Below are 24,848 nucleotides of genomic sequence, written 5' to 3'. Positions count from 1 at the left end.
ACCGGGGTAATTTACAGTGTAGAGGGAGCTTTACTCTGTGTCTAACCCGTGCTGTACCTGCCCTGGGAGAGTTTGATGGGACAGTGTAGAGGCAGCTTTACTCTGTATCTAACCCGTGCTGTACCTGCCCTGGGAGTGTTTGATGGGACAGTGTAGAGGGAGCTTTACTCTGTATCTAACCCGTGCTGTACCTGCCCTGGGAGTGTTTGATGGGACAGTGTAGAGGGAGCTTTACTCTGTATCTAACCCGTGCTGTACCTGCCCTGGGAGTGTTTGATGGGACAGTGTAGAGGGAGCTTTACTCTGTACCTAACCCGTGCTGGATCTGCCCTGGGAGTGTTTGATGGGACAGTGTAGAGGGAGCTTTATTCTGTATCTAACCCGTGCTGTACCTGCCCTGGGAGTGTTTGATGGGACAGTGTAGAGGGAGCTTTATTCTGTATCTAACCCGTGCTGTACCTGCCCTGGGAGTGTTTGATGAGACAGTGTAGAGGGAGCTTTACTCTGTGTCTAACCCGTGCTGTACCTGCCCTGGGAGTGTTTGATTCGACAGTTTAGAGGGAGCTTTACTCTGTATCTAACCCCTGCTGTACCTGCCCTGGGAGTGTTTGATGGGACAGTGTATCTGGAGCTTTACTCTGTATCTAACCCGTGCTGTACCTGTCCTGGGCGTGTTTGATGGGGCAGTGTAGAGGGAGCTTTACTTTGTATCTAACCCGTGCTGTACCTGCCCTGGGAGTGTTTGATGGGACAGTGTAGAGGGAGCTTTACTCTGTATCTAATCCGTGCTGTACCTGCCCTGGGAGTGTTTGATGTTGATTCCAGGTGCTGAGAATGTTAAAATGTTCCATTCCCCCACAATGACTTCCAGAACCTCGATGGCAATAAAACACAGAAAGTAACAGAAGCTTCTCCCGTGGACACAGATATTGAAAGGTCAGGGAATGTCTGTAACAAATCATCAATTGGCTCTCGTCTTATCTTAGAAACAAGGACTCAATCGATTGTATGTATCAAACGAAGCTGATTTATTTATACAGAATATTAAAATGCAGCTCAGTCATTGGGGTTTTAACATCCGGAAAATGTAAGATGGTCACTAATAAATCCAGGAGGGAATTCAGGAGAAACTTGTTTACCCAGAGAGTGGTGAGAATGTGGAACTCGCTACCACAGGGAGTGGTTGAGGCTAAAAGTATAGATGCATTTAAGGGGGAGCCACATGAGGGTGAAAGGGAGGCTAGAGCCGTTGGGCCAGATGGCCTGTTTCTGTGCTGCACCTTCTATGTAATACCATGAAAGGTCAAATGAAGGGAATCATCAGCTCAACAGGCTGACAGATTAACCAGCAGTACAAAATTTATAAAACACTTTCCACATTCACGTTGCCCCAGCTGCCGGCAGGGCAGAGTGAACTCGCTGGTGTCTCAGCAGGTCAGATGACTGAGTGAATCCCTTCCCACACATGGAGCAGGTGAACGACCTCTCCCCAGTGTGAACTCGCTGGTGAGTCAGCAGGTAGGATGACTGAGTGAATCCCTTACCACACACGGAGCAGGTGAATGGCCTCTCCCCGGTGTGAACTCGCTGGTGAGTCAGCAGGTGAGATGAGTGAGTGAATCCCTTCCTGCACACGGAGCAGGTGAACGGTCTCTTTCCGATGTGAACTCGCTGGTGTCTCAGCAGGTTGGATGACCGAGTGAATCCCTTCCCACACACGGAGCAGGTGAATGGCCTCTCCCCGGTGTGAACTCGCTGGTGTCTCAGCAGGTGGGATGACTGAGTGAATCCCTTCCCACACACGGAGCAGGTGAATGGCCTCTCCCCGGTGTGAAGACGGTGGTGTGCCTTCAGCTCTTGGGAACTATTAAAGCTCCTCCTACAGTCACAACATTTAAAGGGTCGCTCATCAGTGTGAACAAGCTGGTGTCTCAGCAGATGGTTGGACCGAGAGAATCGCTTCCCACACACGGAGCAGGGAAGCGGCCTCTCTCCAGTGTCAGCATGCTGCTGATTCATCAGATTCCCAGGACTTTTAAGCTCTTCCCACAGTCATAACTTTGAAACGGTCTCTCATCAGTATGAACGTGCTGGTGTCTCAACAGGTGGGATGACTGAGTGAATCCCTTTCCACACACGTAGCAGGTGAACGGACTGTCCCCGGTGTGACTGTGCCGACGAACCTCCGACACAGATGGGGAACTGAATCCCATCCTGTTGTCCCCACTTTTACCCGGTTTCTCCCCGGTGTGATGGTGCACGTGTCTCGCCAGGTCAGGCGATCGGCTGAATCCAAGTCCACACACAGAACACGTGTGCGGTTTGTCCGCGCTGCGATCGCTGCTCTCTCCTTCCATGTGAAAAGGCCAATGATATTCAGGTCCTGGCGAATCGAGCGACTCTGTCTGACCCTGACATGATTTTTGGTCTGAGCTTCCTGTCTGTAAATGCTCCACTTCTAAAACCCTGTAAAAAGAGTGTAGAAAGAGTAAGAGGGAGAATGTTGCCTCATGTCGCCCTTTCCCAGCCCAGGGGCAGTGAAGCTGATTTTCAGGCCCCAGCTGCTACATAAGTTGGTTAGCCTACCATCAGTAGTAGGGAAAATGCTAAAGAGTCTATTATAAAGATTGTGATAACAGGACACTTAGAAAATATCAACAGGATTAGACAAAGTCAGCACAGATTTATGAAAGGGAAATAGTGTTTGACAAACCTACTGGAGCCTTTTGAGGATGTAACTGGTAGAATAGATAAGGGAGAACCAGTGGATGTGGCGTATTTGGATTTTCAGAAAGGCCTTTGATAAAGTCCTACATAAGAGGTTAGTGTGCAAAATTAAGGCAATGGGATTGGGGGTAATATACTGGCATGGATTGAAAATTGGTTAACAGACAGGAAACAGAGTAGGAATAAATGGGTCTTTTTCTGGGTGGCAGGCAGTGACTAGTGGGGTACTGCAGGGATCAGTGCTTGGGCCCCAGCTATTCACAATATATATCAATGATTTGGATGAGGGAACCAAATGTAATATTTCCAAGTTTGCTGATGACACGAAACTAGGTGGGATTGTGATTTGTGAGGAGGATGCAAAGAGGCTTCAAGGCGATTTAGACAAGCTGAGTGAGTGGGCAAATACATGGCAGATGCAGTATAATGTGGATAAATGTGAAGTTATCCACTTCAGTAGGAAAAACAGAAAGGCAGAGTATTATTTAAATGGTGATAGATTGGGAAATGTTGATGTACAAAGGGACCTGGGTGTCCTTGTACACCAGTCACTGAAAGCAAACATGCAGGTGCAGCAAGCAGTTAGGAAGGCAAATGGTATGTTGGCCTTCATTGCAAGAGGATTTGAGTACAGGAGCAAGGATGTCTTCCTACAGTTGTACAGGGCCTTGGAGAGACCACACCTGGAGTACTGTGTGCAGTTTTGGTCTCCTTACCTAAGAAAGGATATACTTGCCATAGAGGGAGTGCAGCGAAGGTTCACCAGACTGATTCCTGGGATGGCAGGACTGTCGTATGAGGAGACAGTGGGTCGACTAGGCCTGTATTCACTAGAGTTTAGAAGAATGAGAGGGGATCTCGTGGAAACGTATACAATTCTGACAGGGCTAGACAGACTGGATGCAGGGAGGATGTTTCCCCTGGCTGGGGGGCCTAGAACGAGGGGTCACAGTCTCAGGATACGGGGTAGGACATTTAGGACTGAGATGAGGAGAAATTTCTTCACTCAGAGGGTGGTGAACCTGTGGAATTCTCTACCACAGAAGGCCGTGGAGGCCAAGTCACTGAATATATTTAAAGGAGGAGATGGATAGATTTCTAGACACAAAAGGTATCAAGGGGTATGGGGAGAGAGCAGGAATATGGTATTGAGATAGAGGATCAGCCATGATCATATTGAATGGCGGAGCAGACTCGAAGGGCCGAATGGCCGACTCCTGCTCCTATTTTTCGACGTTTCTATGAAAGGATCGACAATCCGAGGGCTCCGCAGGCACCGAATGGAGCGACTTCACTCCAGCAGAGCTGGAGCGCGCCTCAGGGGTACGTGACCGTGGGCAGCGGGCGGGATTGACGTGTCCGCCGACCAATAGGGAGCCAGATCGCGGCAGCAGTGGGCGGGCGGCGCGTGCTGGGACCTCGTGACGTCAACGCCATTTGGTTGACTGACATTCTGCGCTGACCCTTGACCTCCCTTTCCCCCACTCCCCAGGATAGGTTGCACATTCCAGCTGCACACTGTGGGGGTGCTCAGCTGATCCCGGCCTGGAATGCAGTTGGGGGAGACTGCAGTGTGCCTCAGTGCCCTGGGCTCCTGCTACCAATCACTGTCCAGTCACCCCCAGCAGCAAAGGCCGAGTCTGCAAAGAGGGCTTGATTTTGTCTGTGACGCCCCCCATGGTTGAATAGGCGGCCAACAATCACTGCAACCAGTGACTGTGGAACTGTATCCCAGTGCCTACCTGCCCTTCACAATCAAGGGGGTGAAACTTGAATGACAGTTAATAAAACTAAAAATCACAATTTATCTTGCGCCTGTAACTGAGTCAAATGTTCCAAGGGGCTTCACAGGAGTGTTAGCAAACACAATCTGACCCCGAGACTCATCAGGAGACATTCGGCAAATCACCAGAAGCTTGGTCAGAGAAATCGGCTTGAAGGAGCGTCTTTAAGCAGGAAAGAGAGGCGGAGAGGTTTAGGGAGGGAATTCCAGAGCTTAAGGCCGAGGCAACAGAAGGCACGGCCACCAATGGTGGAGTGATTAAAATCAGGGATGCACAAGAGGCCAGAATTGGAAGAGCACAGATATCTCGGATGGTTGTGGGGCTGGAGGAGATTACAGAGATAGGGAGGGGTGAAGCCATGGCGGGGGGGGGGATTTGAACACAAGGATGAGAATTTTGAAATCGAGGCGTTGCTTAACTGGGAGCCAATGTAGGTCAGCGAGCACAGGGGTGATGGGCGAATGGGACTTGGTGCCAGTTAGGACATGGTCAGCGAGCACAGGGGTGATGGGTGAATGGGACTTGGTGCCAGTTAGGACACGGGCAGCGAGCACAGGGGTGATGGGCGAATGGGACGGTGCCAGTTAGGACACGGTCAGCAAGCACGGGGGTGATGGGTGAACGGGACTTGGTGCCAGTTAGGACACGGTCAGCGAGCACAGGGGTGATGGGCGAACGGGACTTGGTGCCAGTTAGGACACGGGCAGCAGAGTTTTGGATGACCTCAAGTTTACGTAGGGTAGAACGTGGGAGGCCAGCCAGGAGTGTGTTGAAATAGTCAAGTCTAGAGGTAACTTAAGAAATAAGAGCAGGAGTTGGCCATATGGCCCCTCGAGCCTGCTCCGCCATTCAATAAGATCATGGCTGATCATCGACCTCAACTCCACTTTCCCGCCCGATCTCCATATCCCTTGATTCCCCTAGAGTCCAAAAATCTATCGATCTCAGCCTTGAATATACTCAAAGACTCAGCATTCACAGCCCTCTGGGACAGAGAATTCAAAAGATTCACCACCCTCTGAGTGAAGAAATTCCTCCTCATCTCAGTCTTAAATGGCCGACCCCTTATCCTGAGACTATGCCCCCTAGTTCTAGACACTCCAGCCAGGGGAAACAACCTCTCAGCATCTACCCTGTCAATCCCCTTCAGAATCTTGTATGTTTCAATGAGATCACCTCTCATTCTTCTAAACTCCAGAGAGTATCGGCCCATTCTACACAATCTCTCATCATAGGACAGCCCTCTCATCCCAGGAGTCAATCTGGTGAACCTTCGTTGCACCGCCTCCAAGGCAAGTATATCCTTCCTCCTTCCTTAGATAAGGAGACCAAAACTGTGCACAGTGCTCCAGGTGTGGTCTCACCAAGGCCCTGCATAACTGTAGTAAGACATCCTTGCTCCTGTACTCAAATCCTCTTGCAATGAAGGCCAACATGCTATTTGCCTTCCTAACTTAATGGGACTAAAAGATGACAAGTCCCCTGGACCAGATGGCCTGCATCCCAGGGTCTTAAAAGAAGTGGCTGCAGAGATAGTGGATGCATTGGTTGCAATATACCAAAATTCCCTGGACTCTGGAGAGATCCCAGCGGATTGGAAAACCGCAAATGTAACACCCCTATTTAAGAAAGGAGGGAGACAGAAAGCAGGAAACTATAGACCAGTTAGCCTAACATCTGTTGTTGGGAAAATGCTGGAGTCCTTCATTAAGGAAGCAGTAGCAGGGCATTTGGAAAATCATAATGCAGTCAAGCAGAGTCAGCATGGTTTTATGAAAGGGAAGTCATGTTTAACAAAATTGCTGGAGTTCTTTGAGGAAGTAACAAGCAGGATGGACAAGGGTGAGCCAGTGGATGTTGTGTATTTGGATTTCCAGAAGGCATTTGATAAGGTGCCACATAAAAGGTTACTGCATAAGATAAGAGCTCATGGAATTGGGGGTAATATATTAGCATGGATAGAGAATTGGCTAACGAAAACAGAAAGTCGGGATAAATGGGTCATTTTCTGGTTGGCAAACGGTAACTAGTGGGGTGCCACAGGGATTGGTGCTGGGGCCTCAACTATTTACAATCTACATTAATGACTTGGATGAAGGGACCGAGTGTAATGTAGCCAAGTTTGTAGATGATACAAAGATGGGTGGGAAAGCAAGTTGTGCAGAGGACTCAAAGAGCCTGCAAAGGGATATAGACAGGCTAAGGGAGTGGGCACAAATTTGGCAGATGGAGTATAATGTGGGAAAGAGCAAGGTTATATGCTTTGGCAGAAAAAATAAAAAGCAAATTATTATTTAAATGGAGAGAGATTACAAAATGCTGCAGTTCAGAGGGACCTGGGGGTCCTTGTGCATGAAACACAAAAAGTTACCATGCAGGTACAGCAAGTAATCAAAAAGGCAAATGGAATGTTGGCCTTTATTTCAAGGGAGTTGGAGTATAAAAGCAGTAAAGTCCTGCTACAACTGTACAGGGTATTGGTGAGACCACACCTGGAGTACTGCGTACAGTTTTGGTCTCCTTATTTAAGGAAGGATATACTTGCATTGGAGGCAGTTCAGAGACGATTCACTAGGTTAATTCCAGAGATGAGGGGGTTGACTTATGAGGAAAGGTTGAGCAGGCTGGGCCTATACTTACTGGAATTTAGAAGAATGAGCGGTGATCTTATCAAAACATATAAGATACTGAGGGGGCTCGACAAGGTAGATGCAGAGAGGATGTTTCCCCTCGTGGGGAAATCTAGAATGTGGGGGCATAGTTTCAGAATAAAGGGTCGCCCTTTTAGAACTGAGATGAGGAGGAATTTCTTCTTTCAGAGGGTCATAAATCTGTGGAATTCTCTGCCCCAGAGAGCTGTGGAGGCTGGGTCATTAAATACATTTAAGGTGGAGAGAGACAGATTTTTGCAAGATAAGGGAGTGAAGGGTTATGGGGAGCGGGCAGGGAAGTGGCTTTGAGCCCAAGATCAGCCATGATCTTATTGAATGGCGGAGCAGGCTCGAGGGGCCAAGTGGCCTATTCCTGCTCCTATTTCTTATGTTATCAGTAAGTGCCGTTTGATAGCACTGTTGATGACACCTTCCATCACTTTGCTGATAATTCAGAGTAGACTGATGGGGCAGTAATTGGCCGGATTGGATTTGTCCTGCTTTTTGTGGCCAGGACACACCTGGGCAGTTTTCCACATTGTCAGATAGATGCCAGTGTTGTAGCTGTATGGGAACAGCTTGGCTAGAGGCACGGCTAGTTCTGGAGCACAAGTCTTCAGCACGATAGCTGGGATGTTGTCGGGGCCCATAGCCTTTGCTGTATCCAGTGCGCTCAGCCGCTTCTTGATATCACGTGGAGTGAATCGAATTGGCTGAAGACTGGCTTCTGTGATGGTGGGGACTGCAGGAGGAGGCCGATATGGATCATCCACTCGGCACTTCTGGCTGAAGATGGTTGCAAACGCTTCAGCCTTCTCTTTTGCACTCACGTGCTGGGCTCTCAGCATCTACCCTGTTAAGCCCCCTCAGAATCTTACATGTTTCAATAAGATCACCTCTCATTCTTCTAAACTCCAATGAGTATAGGCCCAACCTGCTCAACCTTTCCTCATAAGACAACCCCTTCATCCCAAGAATCAACCTGGGATGTAGGCCATCAAGTCCAGGGGACTTGTCAGCCTTTAGTCCCATTAGTTTGCCTCATACTTTTTCTCTAGTGATAGTGATTGTTTTAAGTTCCTCCCTCACTTTTGCCCCTTGATTTTCCACTATTATTGGGATGCTTTTAGTGTCTTCTCCCATGAAGACAGATACAAAGTATTTGTTCAAAGTCTCTGCCATTTCCTTGTTTCCCATTATTAATTCCCCAGGCTCATCCTCTAAGGGACCAACGTTTACTTTAGCTACTCTCTTCCTTTTTATATACTTGTAGAAGCTCTTACTGTCTGTTTTTATATTTCTTGCTAGTTTACTCTCAATCAATTTTCTCACTATTATTCTCCCTCCATTATTTTTTTAGTCATCCTTTGCAAGTCTAAAAATCTCCCAATCTTCTGGCCTACCACTAATCTTCACAACATTGTATGCCTTTTCTTTCAATTTGATACCCTCCTTAACTTCCTTAGTTCATCCTTCTCAGAATCTTTCTCACTGGAACATATCTATGCTGAGAGTTATGAAATATCTCCTTAAATCTCTGCCGCTGCTTATCTACCGTCTTACCTTTTAATCTATTTTCCCAGTCCACTTTCGCCAACTTTGTCTTCATACCCTTGTAATTGCCTTTATTTAAGTTTAAGACACTAGTTTCAGACCCAAGTTTTTCACCCTCAAACTGAATGTGAAATTCTATCATGTTATGAGCAGGTGCCCTAGAGGATCCTGTGAGATCATTAATTAATCCTGTCTCATTACACATCACCAGATCTAAAATAGCCTGTTCCCTGGTGGGTTCCACAACATATTGTTCAAAGAATCTGTCCTGAATACACTCTAAGAACTCGTCCTCAAGGCTACCTTTGCCAAGTTGATTTGTCCAATCTATATGAAGATTAAAATCGCCCACGATTATTGCAGGAACTTTCTTACAAGCCCCCATTATTTATTGATTTATACTCTGTCCTACAGTGTAGCTACTGTTAGGGGGATAGATTCAAGGTAGGGGGCAGGAGGTTTAGAGGGGATTTGAGGAAAAACATTTTCACCCAGAGGGTGGTTGGAATCTGGAACTCACTGCCTGAAAGGGTGGCAGAGGCAGGAACCCTAACAACATTCAAGAAGCATTTAGATGAGCACTTGAAACGCCATAGCATACAAGGTTACGGACCAAGTGCTGGAAAATGGGATTAGAATAGACAGGGCTTGATGGCCGGTGCGGACACGATGGGCCGAAGGGCTGCTTTCTGTGCTGTATAACTCTATGGCCTAGAAATTGAGTTTTGGCTTAGCCAGGGCTTTAGCGCCGGAAATTAGTGCCGGCACTAAGTCCCCCTGCGCGCGCCAAAAATTCAGCAGGGCCGCGCCCAAACGGCTGCCGGCGCTACTGAAGGGTCTTTGCGGCGGTAAATCGGCGCTAACTGTCGTTTCGCGCCGCAATTCCGGCGCTGCGGCACCCGAAGCGCTGCGGCAGGCTCGGGAAGTGCAGGCCTTCTCCTTCCCTTAAGGAGGAGCTGCCTGCACCCGATCGCGGCCCGCGAAAATCTTTTAAAAAATGAGCCCGGCACCTCGGACAAGTGCCGGGCTTGCTTCTGTTCCGGGGGGGGGGGGAAGTCCGGGGAGGGAGCTGCGGCCAGGCGGCCGGCGGGAAAGCAGCCGGCCGCCGCGGGGCCTTTAATGCGCCGGCGCAAAGACTCATAAGACTCTGTTGCCAGAGTCTTAGTTGCGGCTGTCACGGGCGAGGCGGCCGCAACTGAATTTCGGCGCTGGGGCCCGTCGGCATGGCAACCGGGAAGCTGCGCACACCGATGACGTCATCGGTGCCGGCGCAGCGCTACCGGTCTACCGCGGCGTAAGGGCCCCAGGCAATTTCGGCGCCGGTGCCAAATGCAGCGCTAGGCCCTCTAGCGCCGCAAAATCGGCGCTAAGGGCACTCAATTTCTAGGCCTATGACTCTAACTCTGAGCCGAAGTTCCTCAAGTTGCAGACACTTCTGGTCGCCACACTTTAGGAAGGATGTGAAGGCCCTTGAGAGGCTGCAGAGGAGATTTACCAGAATGGTTCCGGGGATGGGGGATCTTAGCTACAAGGGCAGGTTGGAGAAGCTGGATTTGTTTTCATTAGGGCAAAGGAGGTTGAGGGGTGATTTGACAGAGGTGTATAAGATGATGACCAGTTTGGATAGGCTAGATGGGGAAAGGCTGTTCCCACTAGTTGATGGTACAAGGACTAGGGGACACAGATTTAAGGTTTTGGGCAAGAGATACAGGGGGGATGTGAGGGAAAACTTTTTTTACGTAGCCACTGGTGAGGACCTGGAACTCGCTGCCGATGGAAGTGATGGAAGCAGAGACACAATGTTTTCAAGGGGAGACTGGATAGGCACTTGAGGGAAATAAACTTGCAGGGCTACGGGGATAGAGCGGGGGAATGGGACTGACTGGATTGCTCTACAGAGAGCCGGCACGGACTCGATGGGCCGAATGGCCTCCTTCTGTGCCTCTATGACTCTATGTGGTTGCTGTGGATCACACTGGGGTCCACCAGCTCCTACATGCTGCAGCTGCAACACATCACCTGCCCGGCCATCTCTATTGTATTTTATTTAACTAATTAGGTTTTCAAGTTTTGAAATACCCAGTTGTCTATTAATAGTTTTTAATCTAGTTAATAATCTTGTTTAATTTACTAAATTTAGTTATATGCTTTAGGTCTTTACTGTAACTTAGCCCACAGTCCTAATTAAACCCGAGTTGTTTCTATATTTTTTTTACGTATCAAGCAGCACCTCTTACCCCCACCTCATCGAATTCGCTCACTCACCCAATTCCCGAGTTACGTACTCTGTAGAAGCAGTACTCCGTAGAACTGGACTCCGTGCTACTTACCGCCCAAACATTTCTCCTTCCACACTCAAAAGGCTGATGAATTTCAGGTCCTGATGAATGGAGTGACTCTCTGAGATCTTGATGTGAAGTTTGGTTTGAGTTTCCCCGTCTGTCAATCCTGCCCTTCTCACAGCCTGTGAAAGGAGTTTACAAAAGCCAGAAACGGGTTGCCAGAGCAGATCTGCTCTGATAATGGACCACAGTTTGTGTCCGATGAGTTCCCAAAATTCATGAAAAGGAATGGGGTAAGGCATTACACATCCGCCCCGTATCATCCAGCCACCAATGGATTGGCTGAGAGGTTCGTACAAACCTTTAAGAAGGTGATAAAGGCCATGTGCGATGAGGAAATTCCACTACAGCATAAGATGGACAATTTCTTATTAGCCTACCGAAACACGACACATGTAGTTACCAACCAGACCCCGGCCATGATGTTCTTTAACTGAAGGTTGAGATCTCGTCTGGACTTGCTCAGACCAAATGTGCGAAGAAATGTTGAGGACAAACAATTCCAGCACATCAACGAGAAGCCGACAAGGAGCTTCAATGTAGGGCAACCAGTCTTGGCCCGGGACTATCGAACAGAGAAATGGTAACACGGAATGATATGCACAAGGCAGGGGCCATTAATGTACACAGTGGATGTCGGGGAGAACATTGTGAGATGCCACGTCGATCAGATCTTAGCATCACAGGAATGCGTCAACCCCATGTCTCGAGTACCTGGGGATGAACCCGACATACCGGTAGTATCTACTTCAGACCCAGTAGCAGTGGAACCCATCACTGAGAGTCCAGGACAGAAATTGACAACATTCTCCCCCAGCCAACAACCCGTTTCTGGCAAATATGGTCTGTAGGACTGCAATCGTTTTCTCTGTAGTGGTTGAAGACATCTTTATCACCTCAGGCCACTTTGAATGAGCATCCACTGCTATTAAGAACATTGAGTCCATGAATGGACCAGCGAAATCAATGTGCACCCGTTGCCATGGCGAGGAGGGCCACAAGCCCAGGCGTACTTGCAAATGGAGGTAGAAGAAGCTTTGAAACATTACCTTACGATCAACACCCATAAAGGTCTCTATCAATACAACCGGCTGGTGTTTGGAGTAGCCTCGGCTCTGGCTATCTGGCAAAGGGCGATGGATCAGGTCCTGCAAGGGATTCCAGGGACCCAGTGTTATTTGGATGACATCTTGGTCACGGGCGAAAATGACGGTGATCACCTCGCTAACTTGGAGAAGGTGCTCGCCAGATTAAAGGAATATGGGCTATGAGCTAATCGCCACAAGTGCGAGTTTTCCCAGAAACAGATCTCGTATTGCGGCCACGACATCGATGAAGAGGGGTTACATAAGTCCCCTGACAAGATAAAGGCAGTAGTCAAGGCTCCAGCACTGGAAAATGTGTCACAACTGAGGTCGTTCCTCGGGCTGGTAAACTATTACCACAAGTTCTTACTAAATTTGTCTACGGTATTACACCCGCTGAACACCCTACTGCAAACAGGGGTACCATGGAAGTGGGATGATGAACATAGACGAGCTTTCCAGAAGTGTAAAGAATTGATCACATCAAAAGAGGTGTTGGCCCATTTCAACCCAGCACTACCAATTCGTTTGGCATGTGATGCATCACCCTACGGCATTGGAGCGGTGCTGTCGCACAAATTCCCGGATGGTTTGGAGAGGCCAGTAGCCTTTGCGTCTCGGTCACTAACCTCAGCTGAGCGCAACTACGCCCAGATTGACAGGGAGGCCCTCAGCCTAGTATGGGGAGTAAAAAAATTCAACCACTATCTGCATGGACACCTTGCTGACTGACCACCAACCACTTGTCTCCATCTTTAATCCTAAGAAGGGCGTGCCAGTAATGACTGCACAGCGGTTACAAAGATGGTCCCTGTTTCTAGGGGTGAATCAATATGAAATAGAATATAAAGGCACGAGACAGCATGGGAATGCTGATGGGCTATCGCGCCTGCCACTGCCTACTGTGGAGGAAGCACCAGCAGTGGACCCTATCGAGATATTTTATTCGTCGATAATTGAACGATTGCCAGTAACAAACGCGGATATAGAGAAGGAGACCCGCAATGATCCGACGCTGTCACGGGTATATGAATTGACGGTGAGGGGATGGCCAACACGTGGCGACTCACTGTTGCCAGCATTCTCATCCAGAAGAGAACAGCTGTCAGTATGCCAGGGGACAGTGATGTGTGGATCCAGAGTGGTGATCCCACCCAAGTTAAGGGAGAGAGTGCTAAATGAACTACATGAAGGTCATCTGGGGGGAGTGAAAATGAAAAGCCTAGCTAGGGCTTATGTGTGGTGGCCGGGAATCGATCAACAAATTGAAGACCTAACTAAGAGCTGCTTAGGATGCCAGAAGGTCCAAAATGCACCACCACATGCCCCTCTACACCCATGGGAGTGGCCCTCCTCTCCATGGCAACGGGTGCACATTGATTTCACTGGTCCATTCATGGACTCAATGTTCTTAATAGCAGTGGATGCTCATTCAAAGTGGCCTGAGGTGATAAAGATGTCTTCAACCACTACAGAGAAAACGATTGCAGTCCTACGGACCATATTTGCCAGAAACGGGTTGCCAGAGCAGATCTGCTCTGATAATGGACCACAGTTTGTGTCCGATGAGTTCCAAAAATTCATGAAAAGGAATGGGGTAAGGCATTACACATCCGCCCCGTATCATCCAGTCACCAATGGATTGGCTGAGAGGTTCGTACAAACCTTTAAGAAGGCGATAAAGGCCATGTGCGATGAGGAAATTCCACTACAGCATAAGATGGACAATTTCTTATTAGCCTACTGAAACGCGACACATGCAGTTACCAACCAGACCCCGGCCATGATGTTCTTTAACCGAAGGTTGAGATCTCATCTGGACTTGCTCAGACCAAATGTGCGAAGAAATGTTGAGGACAAAGAATTCCAGCACATCAACGAGAAGCTGACAAGGAGCTTCAATGTAGGGCAACCAGTCTTGGCCCGGAACTATCGAACAGAGAAGTGGCAACCCGAAACAATATGTACAAGGCAGGGGCCATTAATGTACACAGTGGATGTCGGGGAGAACATTGTGAGACGCCATGTCGATCAGATCTTAGCATCACAGGAATGCGTCAACCCCATGTCTCGAGCACCTGGGGATGAACCCGACATACCGGTAGTATCTACTTCAGACCCAGTAGCAGTGGAACCCGATGAACTACCCGATGAAAGGGGGTCAGAATTGCCTCTGCACCAAGAACAAGAACCTCCGGAAAGGCACTATCCCGAAAGGGTCAGGGAGCCACCCCAAAGACTGAATCTATAAATGGACTTTTGTTATTGAATGTACATGTAAAAATGTAATTGTTATTTGAATATTAAGGGGGTATTATTAATCTAAAAAGGGAGGAATTGTAGTGTATGTGCTTTAAGTCAGAACTACTTTTCACAGCTCCTGTATACTGTAGTACCGGCAGTAACCACACCGGTATATAAGCTGTGCGCATGCCTCTGTACTCCAGTCTAGAGATTGCCCTCCTCCAGTAAAGACCTGTTATTTGTTTATGTACAGCATCCGTGTAATTATTTATCCACTGAACCACAGATCTAACACTTGTCCTCGCCCAATCACGTTCCCTTAGCAACAAGGTATTGAAACTTCTTTTAAACATTATAGCAAAATATTACACACAGGTGTCTTCAACCAATCTCGCTCCCCCAGCAACAACTCCCCGGTCCTCACAGGATACTAGTTTGGCAACATAAAATGATACGGAACATTCCAGAACTTTGGGCACTTTTTAATGGTTAATTACAAAATGGGCAGTTTTGCAGCTACCAATTACTGTAACTCATCAATACACACAATTTTGATTCATCGACTTTGCATTATAGAATAATAGAATTACATTAATACATCCAAAGGGCTTCCAGCAAATAGTTTGCAGAAGGCTGCACCACTGAATCAATGTGAAATATTTAGTGTTTCCCACATTCAATAACTGTTAATTTTATTTTGCCTCATTTGAATACATTAATCTGACTGGCTGAAGGGCACTGATGTAATTTGATTGGAGGCCTTCTATCAATTATCTTGCCTACCCTCAATCTGGCAAGAAACTACTTAAAAATGTCGACTATTCCTCAATTCAATTAATGTCAAGCACAATGGTTTTAATGGGAACAGTCACAAACAGTTAATTCCTGCCCCTTGCCCACCACAACAGCACTTAGACATACTATGGGGAATCCTCATGGGACAAAGCTGGAAGCTTTGTGAATTTAACACAAAATGAGGGCAGCTAATGTTGTAAAGCCTAAGGGGGAATTACAGTTTGTGTCCCTGTAATGATCAATAACATGTCATTCTATAGTGGACACTAGGTGGAGCCGTAGAGCTGTGTAGAGCTGTATATAGCTGTATGTATAAGACTACACTACCCAGCTGTATGTATATTAAGACTACATTACCCATGAGGCAATAGGCTACCCACAAGGCAGCAGTCAAGATGGAAGCCTCTACAGATACTGTACCTAGTCCACATGTGCTCAATAAAGCAGCTAGCAAAAAGCTAGCTGTGTTCATAATAAGAATGTCTATTTATTAATGAATATAAGATGGTACCAGGATGGTGAAGATCTGCTGAAAATTGTGAAAAGCGACATGGAGAATTTGAAGCCACCAGAGCGTTTGAATCTCGAGGGAAATGTCGACTACAATTGGCGGATTTTTTAACAATTCGAACTCTACATTGCTGCCATCGGATTCGGTACGAAGCCAGATGCAAGTAAAATAGCGTTGCTGCTTACGGTTGCAGGCCCACAGGTGATAGAGGTATTTAATACATTTGTATTTAATCCAGCGGAGAAGAGAGAAAAATGAGAAGATGTGCTAAAAAAATTTGATGCACATTGCTCTCCCAAAAAGAATGAGACGTATGAAAGATACATCTTCCGTTCTTGGACACAGCAACAAAATGAGACTTTTGATAGCTTTATAACTGATCTGAAACTGAAAGCACAGACATGTAATTTCTCTGAGCTCAAAGCATCCATGATTCGTGACCAGATTATATTTGGTATTCATGATAAAAAAGCCAGGGAATGTCTGTTGAGAGAAACCGAACTAAATTTGGAAAATGCAGTGAAAATATGCCAAGCCAGCGAGCTAGCCCGAAAGCACGTGAAAACTTTCAGTGAAATCAGTAATGATGCGATTGTAATGAGTGATAATGCTGCTGTCGGTGCTGTGTCCTACAAGGGGAAGAAACGTGGGCAGAACAGAAATGAAAAGCAATCGGAGGATTACATTTTTAATTGTAAACGCTGTGGTTACAAACACCAGTTAAGACAATGCCCAGCATTTGGAAAAATGTGCACAAAGTGTAATGGAAAGAATCACTTTGCCAAACAATGCTTTTCAAAAGTAAAAACAAAGAAAGGGCAACAAGTTAATGTGATTGAGGACACTGATTTAAGTGAGACATTTTTTGTAGGAATGGTGTCATGTGACGATATCAAAAAAGATACAGAAAATGTGCAGCCCTCAGAAATGGACAATGCTGAACATAAAGTTAATGCAGTAAAAGAGGACAAATGGATGATCCCACTGCAGGTAAATGGAGCATTAGTTACCTTGAAACTAGACACTGGGGCAAAAGCAAACTTAATCAGTATGAGTGACATAAAAAATATGAAAGAAAAGCCCAAAATACAGAAAAAGTCAGTACTACTGAAGAGCTATAATGGACAGAAAATAGATAGCTTAGGTGTATGCAGACTTAAAGTGACAGTCAAAGTCAAAGTGCATCATCTCATGTTTTCTGTTGTGGCTGAAAGACTTGATTCGATACTAGGTGACAAAGCTTGTGAAGACTTAGAACTGGTCAAGAGAGTCTACCGTATAAACTGTGCCATAAGCAGACCAGATGACTCAGGTGATGAAGCAGAGAGCCCATCAAGGATGAAAAGGCTAAAGGGTATCCATATCTTCAAAAAGCCTAGTTTCTCCAAGAAGAAAGAAAAAGACTTTAAGGTCAAAGAGAAGCCAAAGGAAGAAAAGCACAAAGAGGAAAAACACAAGGAGAAAAAGTCCAAAGATATAACCACAGCAGATGTTGTTAAGCAGTGGAAAGAGAAAAAGAAAAAGAAGAAGCCTGCACCAGAGCAGGAAGCAGTTCCGGTAGATACTCCTTCTTCCCTCAGGCCAATCTTTGGTGTTCCATTAGCCGAGGCTGCTGAGAGGACTATGCTGTATGATGGGATCCAGCTGCCAGCAGTTTTTCGAGAGTGCATTGACTACATTGAGAGTTATGGCATGAAAAGTGAAGGAAACACTGAAACCCTCTCCAAGCAAAGATCGCAAGGAGACCTCGATCTATACAAGAGCAGATGGATGACAATGCCGCAACTGCATCTTGTCATTCACCGCCAGAACAATCTCATGAAGACACATCAGACTTACCCGTGTTGAGAAGATCCACACGTGAAGTAAAAAAGCCTGATAGACTTAATCTTTGAGTACAATATAAAGCTTTGAAAATGTGTTGACTGTTTTGAAAATGTTTATGTTTATAGAGCACTAACAAAAGTGTTACTGATATTATCTTTATTGTTTTCTTGAAAGTTGACTGATATTGATTTTGTTAAACCTCAAAGAAAGGGGGATGTAATGATCAATAACATGTCATTCTATAGTGGACACTAGGTGGAGCCGTAGAGCTGTATATAGCTGTATGTATAAGACTACACTACCCAGCTGTATGTATATTAAGACTACATTACCCATGAGGCAATAGGCTACCCACAAGGCAGCAGTCAAGATGGAAGCCTCTACAGATACTGTACCTAGTCCACATGTGCTCAATAAAGTAACTAGCAAAAGCTAGCTGTGTTCATAATAAGAATGTCTATTTATTAATGACATACTATGGGGAATCCTCATGGGACAAAGATGGAAGCTTTGTGAATTTAACACAAAATGAGGGCAACTAATGGTGTAAAGCCTAAGGGGGAATTACAGTTTGTGTCCCAAGCTCAGCCTGCCCCATCTTAAGCTCAGTTTGTTTTGTCTTGTTTCTTATTTACAAGTTCACTTCTTACAATACATTCTTTAATTCTTTATGTTGCTGCTTTAAGCTATATAATTTTCACACTAACAGATATGTACTTGAAGTGCCGTAACCTACAAGGCTATGGACCAAGTGCTGGAAAGTGGGATTAGGGTGGATAGCACTTTGTCGGCCGGCACGGACACGATGGGCCGAATGGCCTCCTTCTGTGCTGTAACTTTCTATGATTCTATGATTCATTAATCACCCCATTCCCAAGCTGACTCTGTGTTAACACCTCAGACGAGCCGTCCCACAGGGTGACTCCCTCAACCTATTCTCCCGGTTACAGAACCAGTTTGTCTCTCTCAGGAATGCGCAAGGCTCTGTTGTCTGTGCACCAACTCACTCGTGATCTCACATGTTGCAACAAGTCTGCTGCCTGAGCAGTTTGCAGTGTTATTAGGTCTGTAGGTCTCTTAGCAACCACCTCCCTTACCTAGGCAAAGGGCTCATCTCCTGACTTTGGGTGTTATCATTCCAAACTTCAGCATTCTCTGTCTTTTAGCTTCAATCTGTCTGTGTCCACCCAGTGACAACACTGAGCTCCTCCCTCCAACCACTGACACTCGCCCTCTTGCTGAGAAAGAAAGACTTGCATTTATATAGCGCCTTTCACAACCTCAGGACATCCCAGAGTGCTTTACAGCCAATGAAGAACTTCTGAAGTGTAGTCACTGTTGTAATGTAGGAAACGTGGCAGCCAATTGGTGCACAGCAAGCTCCCACAAACATACAATGTGACAATGACCAGATAATCTATTTCAGTGATGTTGATTGAGGGATAAATATTGGCCCCAGGACACCAGGGAGAACTCCCCTGCTCTTCTCCAATGTAGTGCCATGGGATCTTTTACATCCACCTGAAAGAGCAGACGGGGGCCTCGGTTTAACATCTCATCCGAAAGACGGCACCTCTGACAGAGCAGCACTCTCTCAGTACTGGAGTGTCAGCCTAGATTTTTATGCTCAAGTCTCTGGACTGGGACTTGAACCCACGACCTTCTGACTCAGAGGTGAGAGTGCTGCCCACTGAGCTAAAGTGCCTGGAGCTAAGCCAGCTGGGATACTTGACATAGGATTACATCGGATATACGGCACAGAAACAGGCCATTCGGCCCAACCAGTCTATGCCGGTGTTTATGCTCCACTCGAGCCTCCTCCCGTCTTTCCTCACCTAAATCTATCAGCATAACCCTCGATTCCCTTCTCCCTCATATGCTTGTCTAGCCTCCCCTTAAATGCATCGATACTATTCGCTTCAACCACTCCCTGTGGCAGCGAGTTCCACATTCTCACCACTCTCTGGGTAAAGAAGATTCTTCTGAATTCCCTATTGGATTTCTTGGTGACTATCTTATATTGAGGCCTCTAGTTATGCTCTTCCCCACAAGTGGAAACATTCTCTCTGTATCCAGTCTATCGACATTTTTCATAATTTTAAAGACCTCTATTAGGTCACCCCTCAGCCTGCTTTTTTCAAGAGAAAAGAGACCCAGCCTGTTCATCCTTTCCTGATATGTATACCCTCGCATTTCTGGTATCATCCTTGTAAATCTTTTCTGCACCCTCTCCAGTGCCTCTATATCCTTTTTATAATATGGCGACCAGAACTGTACGCAGTACTCTAAGTGTGGTCTAACCAAGGTTCGATACAGGTTTAGCATAACTTCACTACTTTTCAATTCTATACCTCTAGAAATAAACCCTAGTGCTTGGTTTGCTTTTTTTATGGCCTTGCTAACTTGTGTCGCAACTTTTAGTGATTTGTGTATTTGTACTCCGAGATCCCTTTGTTCCTCTACCCCACCTAGACTCGCACCCTCCAAGTTGATAAGTGACCTCCCCATTCTTCCTACCAAAATGTAATACCTCACATTTATCTGTTCAGCCTTGGTCACTCTGCAAAAACTCAAATGTTTAATAATGAAATCAGGGAGTCAAAAAGCTCAGGTGAGGTAGTTTAAAAAGACAGTCCCTGACCAGAGATTGCTGGATGCTGACACTCAGTACTCACGAGGATAGAATGTCCCATTCCCCAGGCACGGACATCCAGCACCTCGATAACAGCAACAATTCACAAAACAATGGCAAAATAAGTGGGAGCAGAGATGGTTAAGTGGAGCTGTGATCGAGGTACTCAAAATTATGAGGGGTTTTGATCGAGCAAACAAGGAGAAGCTGTTGTCACTGGCAGGAGGGTCGGTAACGAGAGGACACAGATTTCAGATCATTGGCAAAAGAATCTAGAGAGGAAATGAGGAGACTTTTTTTACACAGCGAATTGTGATGATCTGGAATGCACTGCCTGAATGGGAGGTGGAAGCAGATTCAATAGTAACTGTCAAAAGGGAATTGGATATATACTAAAAGCAGAAATTTGCAGGGCTGTGGGGAACAAGCAGGGCAGTGGGACTAATTGCATCGCTCTTTCAGAGAGCTGGCACCAGCACGATGGGCCGAAAGGCATCCAACTGTGCTCTATGATTCTATAACATCAGCTTCTCTCTGCTCACGAGTACTGAGAGAACAGGGAATAATCTTTAAATCCAGCCCAGTTATTGGGGGCTTTTAACATTAACAAGCCCCAGTTGCCTGAATTAACATGGTTCAGTCCTGGATGTGATTAAAGGCATCAGAAACAGTGCAATCGACCCACCGCAGTCACACTGTGGACAATCTGATGTGTCAGTGGGTGGGATACACCAGGGAATCCCTTTCCACACACTGAGGTTGACTCTAATGATCGGGAGTCGCAGGGTTTCGGATACCTGATAATCAAGCTCACAAGAACACAAATGGTCTCTCCAGACTTTATTAAGAGCTCTGCATAACACAGATCGGGTGATAATTCCATCAATCTGGATAATAGAAGTACAGTTGATTCACGCACGATCTTCTCGAGTCTGTTCCAACTGACAACATCTTAAGTGGCCTGTCCTTATACACAAGCTTGGTTACCACTCAGGAAATGGGATTGTTTGGACCCGTCTGTTGACCGCCTCCTGAACTCCGGCTAATTCAAGGAATTTAGTCCATCTGTGACCAGGCTATAACCACAAGCCCGTCTGGGTATCACACCTATACGGTCCATGAGGTTATTATTAGATTCACACCCAGATGTTGTGCCTTCACTTGTCTGGCACTTCATCCCATAACACGGGTACAGGGGCTCAGTAATGTTTCATTCATCAGAAAAAGACAAAGTACAACAACGTACTGGTCAGCTTAACAGAATCTCATCATATTTATGTGGCTATAAATATAAAAGTCACTAACAAATCCAGGAGGGAATTCAGGAGAAACTTCTTTACCCAGAGAGTGGTGAGAATGGGGAAGTCGCTACCACAAGGAGTGGTTGAGGTGATCAGCATAGATGGATTTATGGGGAAGCCACACAAGGGAGAAAGGAATGGGAGGACGTGTTGATCGGGTTAATTGAAGTAGGGTGGGTGTGGGGCATAAACACCGGCATGGACCAGTTGGGCCGAATGGCCTGTTTCTGTGCTGTACATTCTATGGAACACCATGAACAGTCAATCGAAGGGAATCGTCAGCACAACAGTCTTAAAGATTAAACAGCAGTACAAGAATTTCACAACATTCATCCATTCCATGTTCATGATGCCCCAGCTGTCTGCAGGGCTCTGCTCTACAGAACAATGTGAGCGCGCTGGTGTCTCTTCAGGTTCCCAGAGCTTTTAAAGCTCTTACCACAGTCAGAACAGTGAAAAGGTCTCTCATCAGTGTGAACTCGCTGGTGATCGAGCAGAGTCGAGGACAGAGTGAATCCCTTCCCACACATGGAGCAGGTGAACGGTCTCTCCCCAGTGTGAGCTTGATGGTGTCTCTTCAGGTTCCCGGAGCTTTTAAAGCTCTTACCACAGACAGAACATGTAAATGGTCTCTCATCAGTGTGAACTCGCTGGTGTTCAAGCAGAGTCGAGGACTGTGTGAATCCCTTCCCACACACGGAACAGGTGAACGGCTTCTCCCCAGTTTGAAATCGCTGGTGTCTCTTCAGCTCCCCGGAGCTTTTAAAGCTCTTCCCACAGACAGAACATGTAAATGGTCTCGCATCAGTGTGAACTCGCTCGTGTACCTTCAGATCCCCAGAGCTTTTAAAGCTCTTCCCACAGTCAGAACATTTAAATGGTCTATCATCAGTGTGAACTTGCTGGTGTCTCACTAGGTGGGATGACAGAGTGAATCCCATCCCACACACGGTGCAGGTGAATGGTCTTTCCCCAGTGTGAACTCGCTGGTGTCTCACCAGATGTGATGGCCAAGTGAATCCCTTCCCACACACGGATGAGGTGAGCGGCCTCTTCCCTGCTCTCTCCAGCTGGTGTCCCTTCAGCTCCTGGGACATTTGAAAGCTTTTCCCACAGTCGGAATGTTTCACCGGCCTCTCCCCAGTGTGAACTCGCTGGTGTGTCAGCAGATTCGAGGACTGAGTGAATCTCTTCCCACACACAGAGCAGGTGAACAGAATCTCTCCTGCTCTCTCCAGCTGGTGTCTCTTCAGATCCTGGGACCTTTTAAATCTCTTCCCACAGTCAGAACATTTAATCGGTCTCTCATCACTGTGAACAAGCTGGTGTCTCAGGAGGGTGGCAGAATGAGAGAATCGCTTCAAAAAGACGGAGCAGGTCAACGGTCTCTCATCGGTGTGGACAAGCTGGTGTCTCTTCAGCATGGATGGTGCAATTAATCCCTTCCCACACACAGAGCGGGTTAAAGGTCCCTCCCTCGTGTAAACTTGCTGGTGTATCATTGGAGCGGATGACTGAGTGAATCCCTCCCCACACACGGGGCCTGGGCTTCCCCCAGTGTGTGGCCACTGGTGCTGCTTCATGTATTTGTAGATTTTGAAGCTCTTTCAGAACATTTAGAAGGTCTGTCATAAGTGTGAACTCACGGGTGTGCCAGCAGATTGGAGGAGAGACTGAATCAGGTCCTGATGAATCGCATAACTCTGTTAGATCTTGACGAGATGTTTGGTTTGAGCTTCCTGTCTGTAAATGCTCCACTTCTAAAACCCTTTAAAAGGAGTGTAGAAAGGGTAAGGGGGGAAGCAGGGTTAGAAACATAGAAATATAGAAGATAGGAGCAGGAGTAGGCCATTCGGCCCCCCGAGCCTGCTCCACCATTCAATGCGATCATGGCTGATCATCCAATTTCAGTACCCGGTCCCTGCTTTCTCCCCATACCCCTTGATCCCTTTAACTTAAGAAATATATCCAACTCCTTCTTGAATATATTTAATGAATTGGCCTGTACTGCCTTCTGTGGTAGAGAATTCCACAGGTTCACTTCTCTCTGGGTGAAGAAATTCCTCCTAATTTCTGTCCTAAATGGCCCACCCCTTATCCTTAGACTGTGACCCCTGGTTCTGGACTCCCCGACCATCGGGAACATCCTTCCTGCATCTAGTCTGTCCTGTCCTGTCAGAATTTTATAAGTTTCAATGAGATCCCCTCTCATTCTTCTAAACTCCAGCGAGTACAAGCCCAGTCAACCCAATCTCTCCTCATACATCACTCCTGCCATCCCAGGTATCAGTCTGGTGAATCTTCGCTGCACTACTTCCATGGCAAGAACATCCTTCCTCAGATAAGGTGACCAAAACTGCACACAATACTCAAGGCGTGGTCTCACCAAGGCCCTGTACAACTGCAGCAAGATCAGGCAGCTGTTGAACTATCCGCAGCATCACTAAGAGTGCCTCCTTCCACCTGGGTAGCATCGCCCATCTCCGCCCCTGCCTCAGCTCATCCACTGCTGAAACACTCACCCGGCCCTTTGTCACCTCTAGACTTGACTATTCCAAAACACTCCTGGCTGGCCTCCCACATTCCAGCCCACGTCACCTTGAGCTCCTCCAAAACTGCCTGTACAGTGACCCCGCCCACTCCCCCTACTCCGCCCGCCGCCAGACTGCATATGCTCGGCAGGACCCCGGCTCCCGAGGATCAGGCGGCACCGCGCCTGCGCACAGATCCCACATTCTGGGTCGGTCCGGGCAACCGCCAGAGTCCGGATCACTGGCGGAAAATGAGTTTGATCAGGGTTTTTTTATATATAGCGGAGAGAAGCGCGGGCGGGGAGATAAATAAAAAGAAAATACAAACCGCACCGTCCCAGCGCCCTCCCGGCACCGAGCGGAGCAGATTGAGCGGCCGCAGCCCCTTGTCTTCTGCAGGGAGCCGGACTGGGGCACGTCATCAACTCCAGGGCGGTGACTGATGGGAGCACCGACCAATAGGGAGAGAGCAGGCGGAGCTCGGAGGACTGAGGTGGCGGCGCATCCTCCAACCAATCGGGGTGTCCGAGGGGCGGGACTTCCGCCACCTGCTTCTCCCGCTGCTGAGACAAGTGGAATGCAGCAGAGGGCGCTCTTCTGAGTTTGGGGCTCAGGCCTGTTAGTGGAGCAGTGCAGAGGGAACTTTACTCTGCACTGGGCTTTACTCCCTCAGCACTGCACTGGAGGGGCAGCACAGAGTATTAGACTCGAGTCTCTGGAGTGGGACTTCAACCCACAACCTTCTGACTCAGAGGAGAGAGTGCTGCCGCCTGAGCCACGGCTGACACTCTGTATCTAACCCATGCTGTACCTGCCCTGGGAGTGTTTGATGGGACAGTGTAGAGGGAGTTTTACTCTGTATCT

General features: G+C 47.3%; 2 protein-coding genes across 2 annotated transcripts in view; one reads left to right on the top strand and one right to left on the bottom strand.

Moving 5' to 3' along the window:
• The window catches only part of LOC147093410 (uncharacterized), a 97,564-nt gene that overhangs the window by 22,646 nt on the left and 50,070 nt on the right, over nt 1–24,848 (top strand). The window lies entirely within an intron of this gene.
• Nucleotides 1,102–23,217, bottom strand: LOC147093411 (uncharacterized). Its single transcript, XM_085974311.1, has 2 exons — nt 21,843–23,217; nt 1,102–1,830 (listed from the first exon to the last, which is right to left on the bottom strand). Exons 1-2 carry the CDS (start codon nt 23,034–23,036, stop codon nt 1,381–1,383), a joined length of 1,644 nt encoding a protein of 547 aa, XP_085830437.1. The 5' UTR covers nt 23,037–23,217; the 3' UTR covers nt 1,102–1,380.

This window comes from Somniosus microcephalus, unplaced genomic scaffold (assembly GCF_052327205.1).
Source record: "Somniosus microcephalus isolate GS21.2 unplaced genomic scaffold, FLI_Smic_1.0 unresolved_chr1, whole genome shotgun sequence".
Classification (NCBI taxonomy): domain Eukaryota; kingdom Metazoa; phylum Chordata; class Chondrichthyes; order Squaliformes; family Somniosidae; genus Somniosus; species Somniosus microcephalus.
The sequence above is the reverse complement of the archived record's forward strand: the minus strand, read 5'-3'. Positions and strand labels throughout refer to the sequence as shown.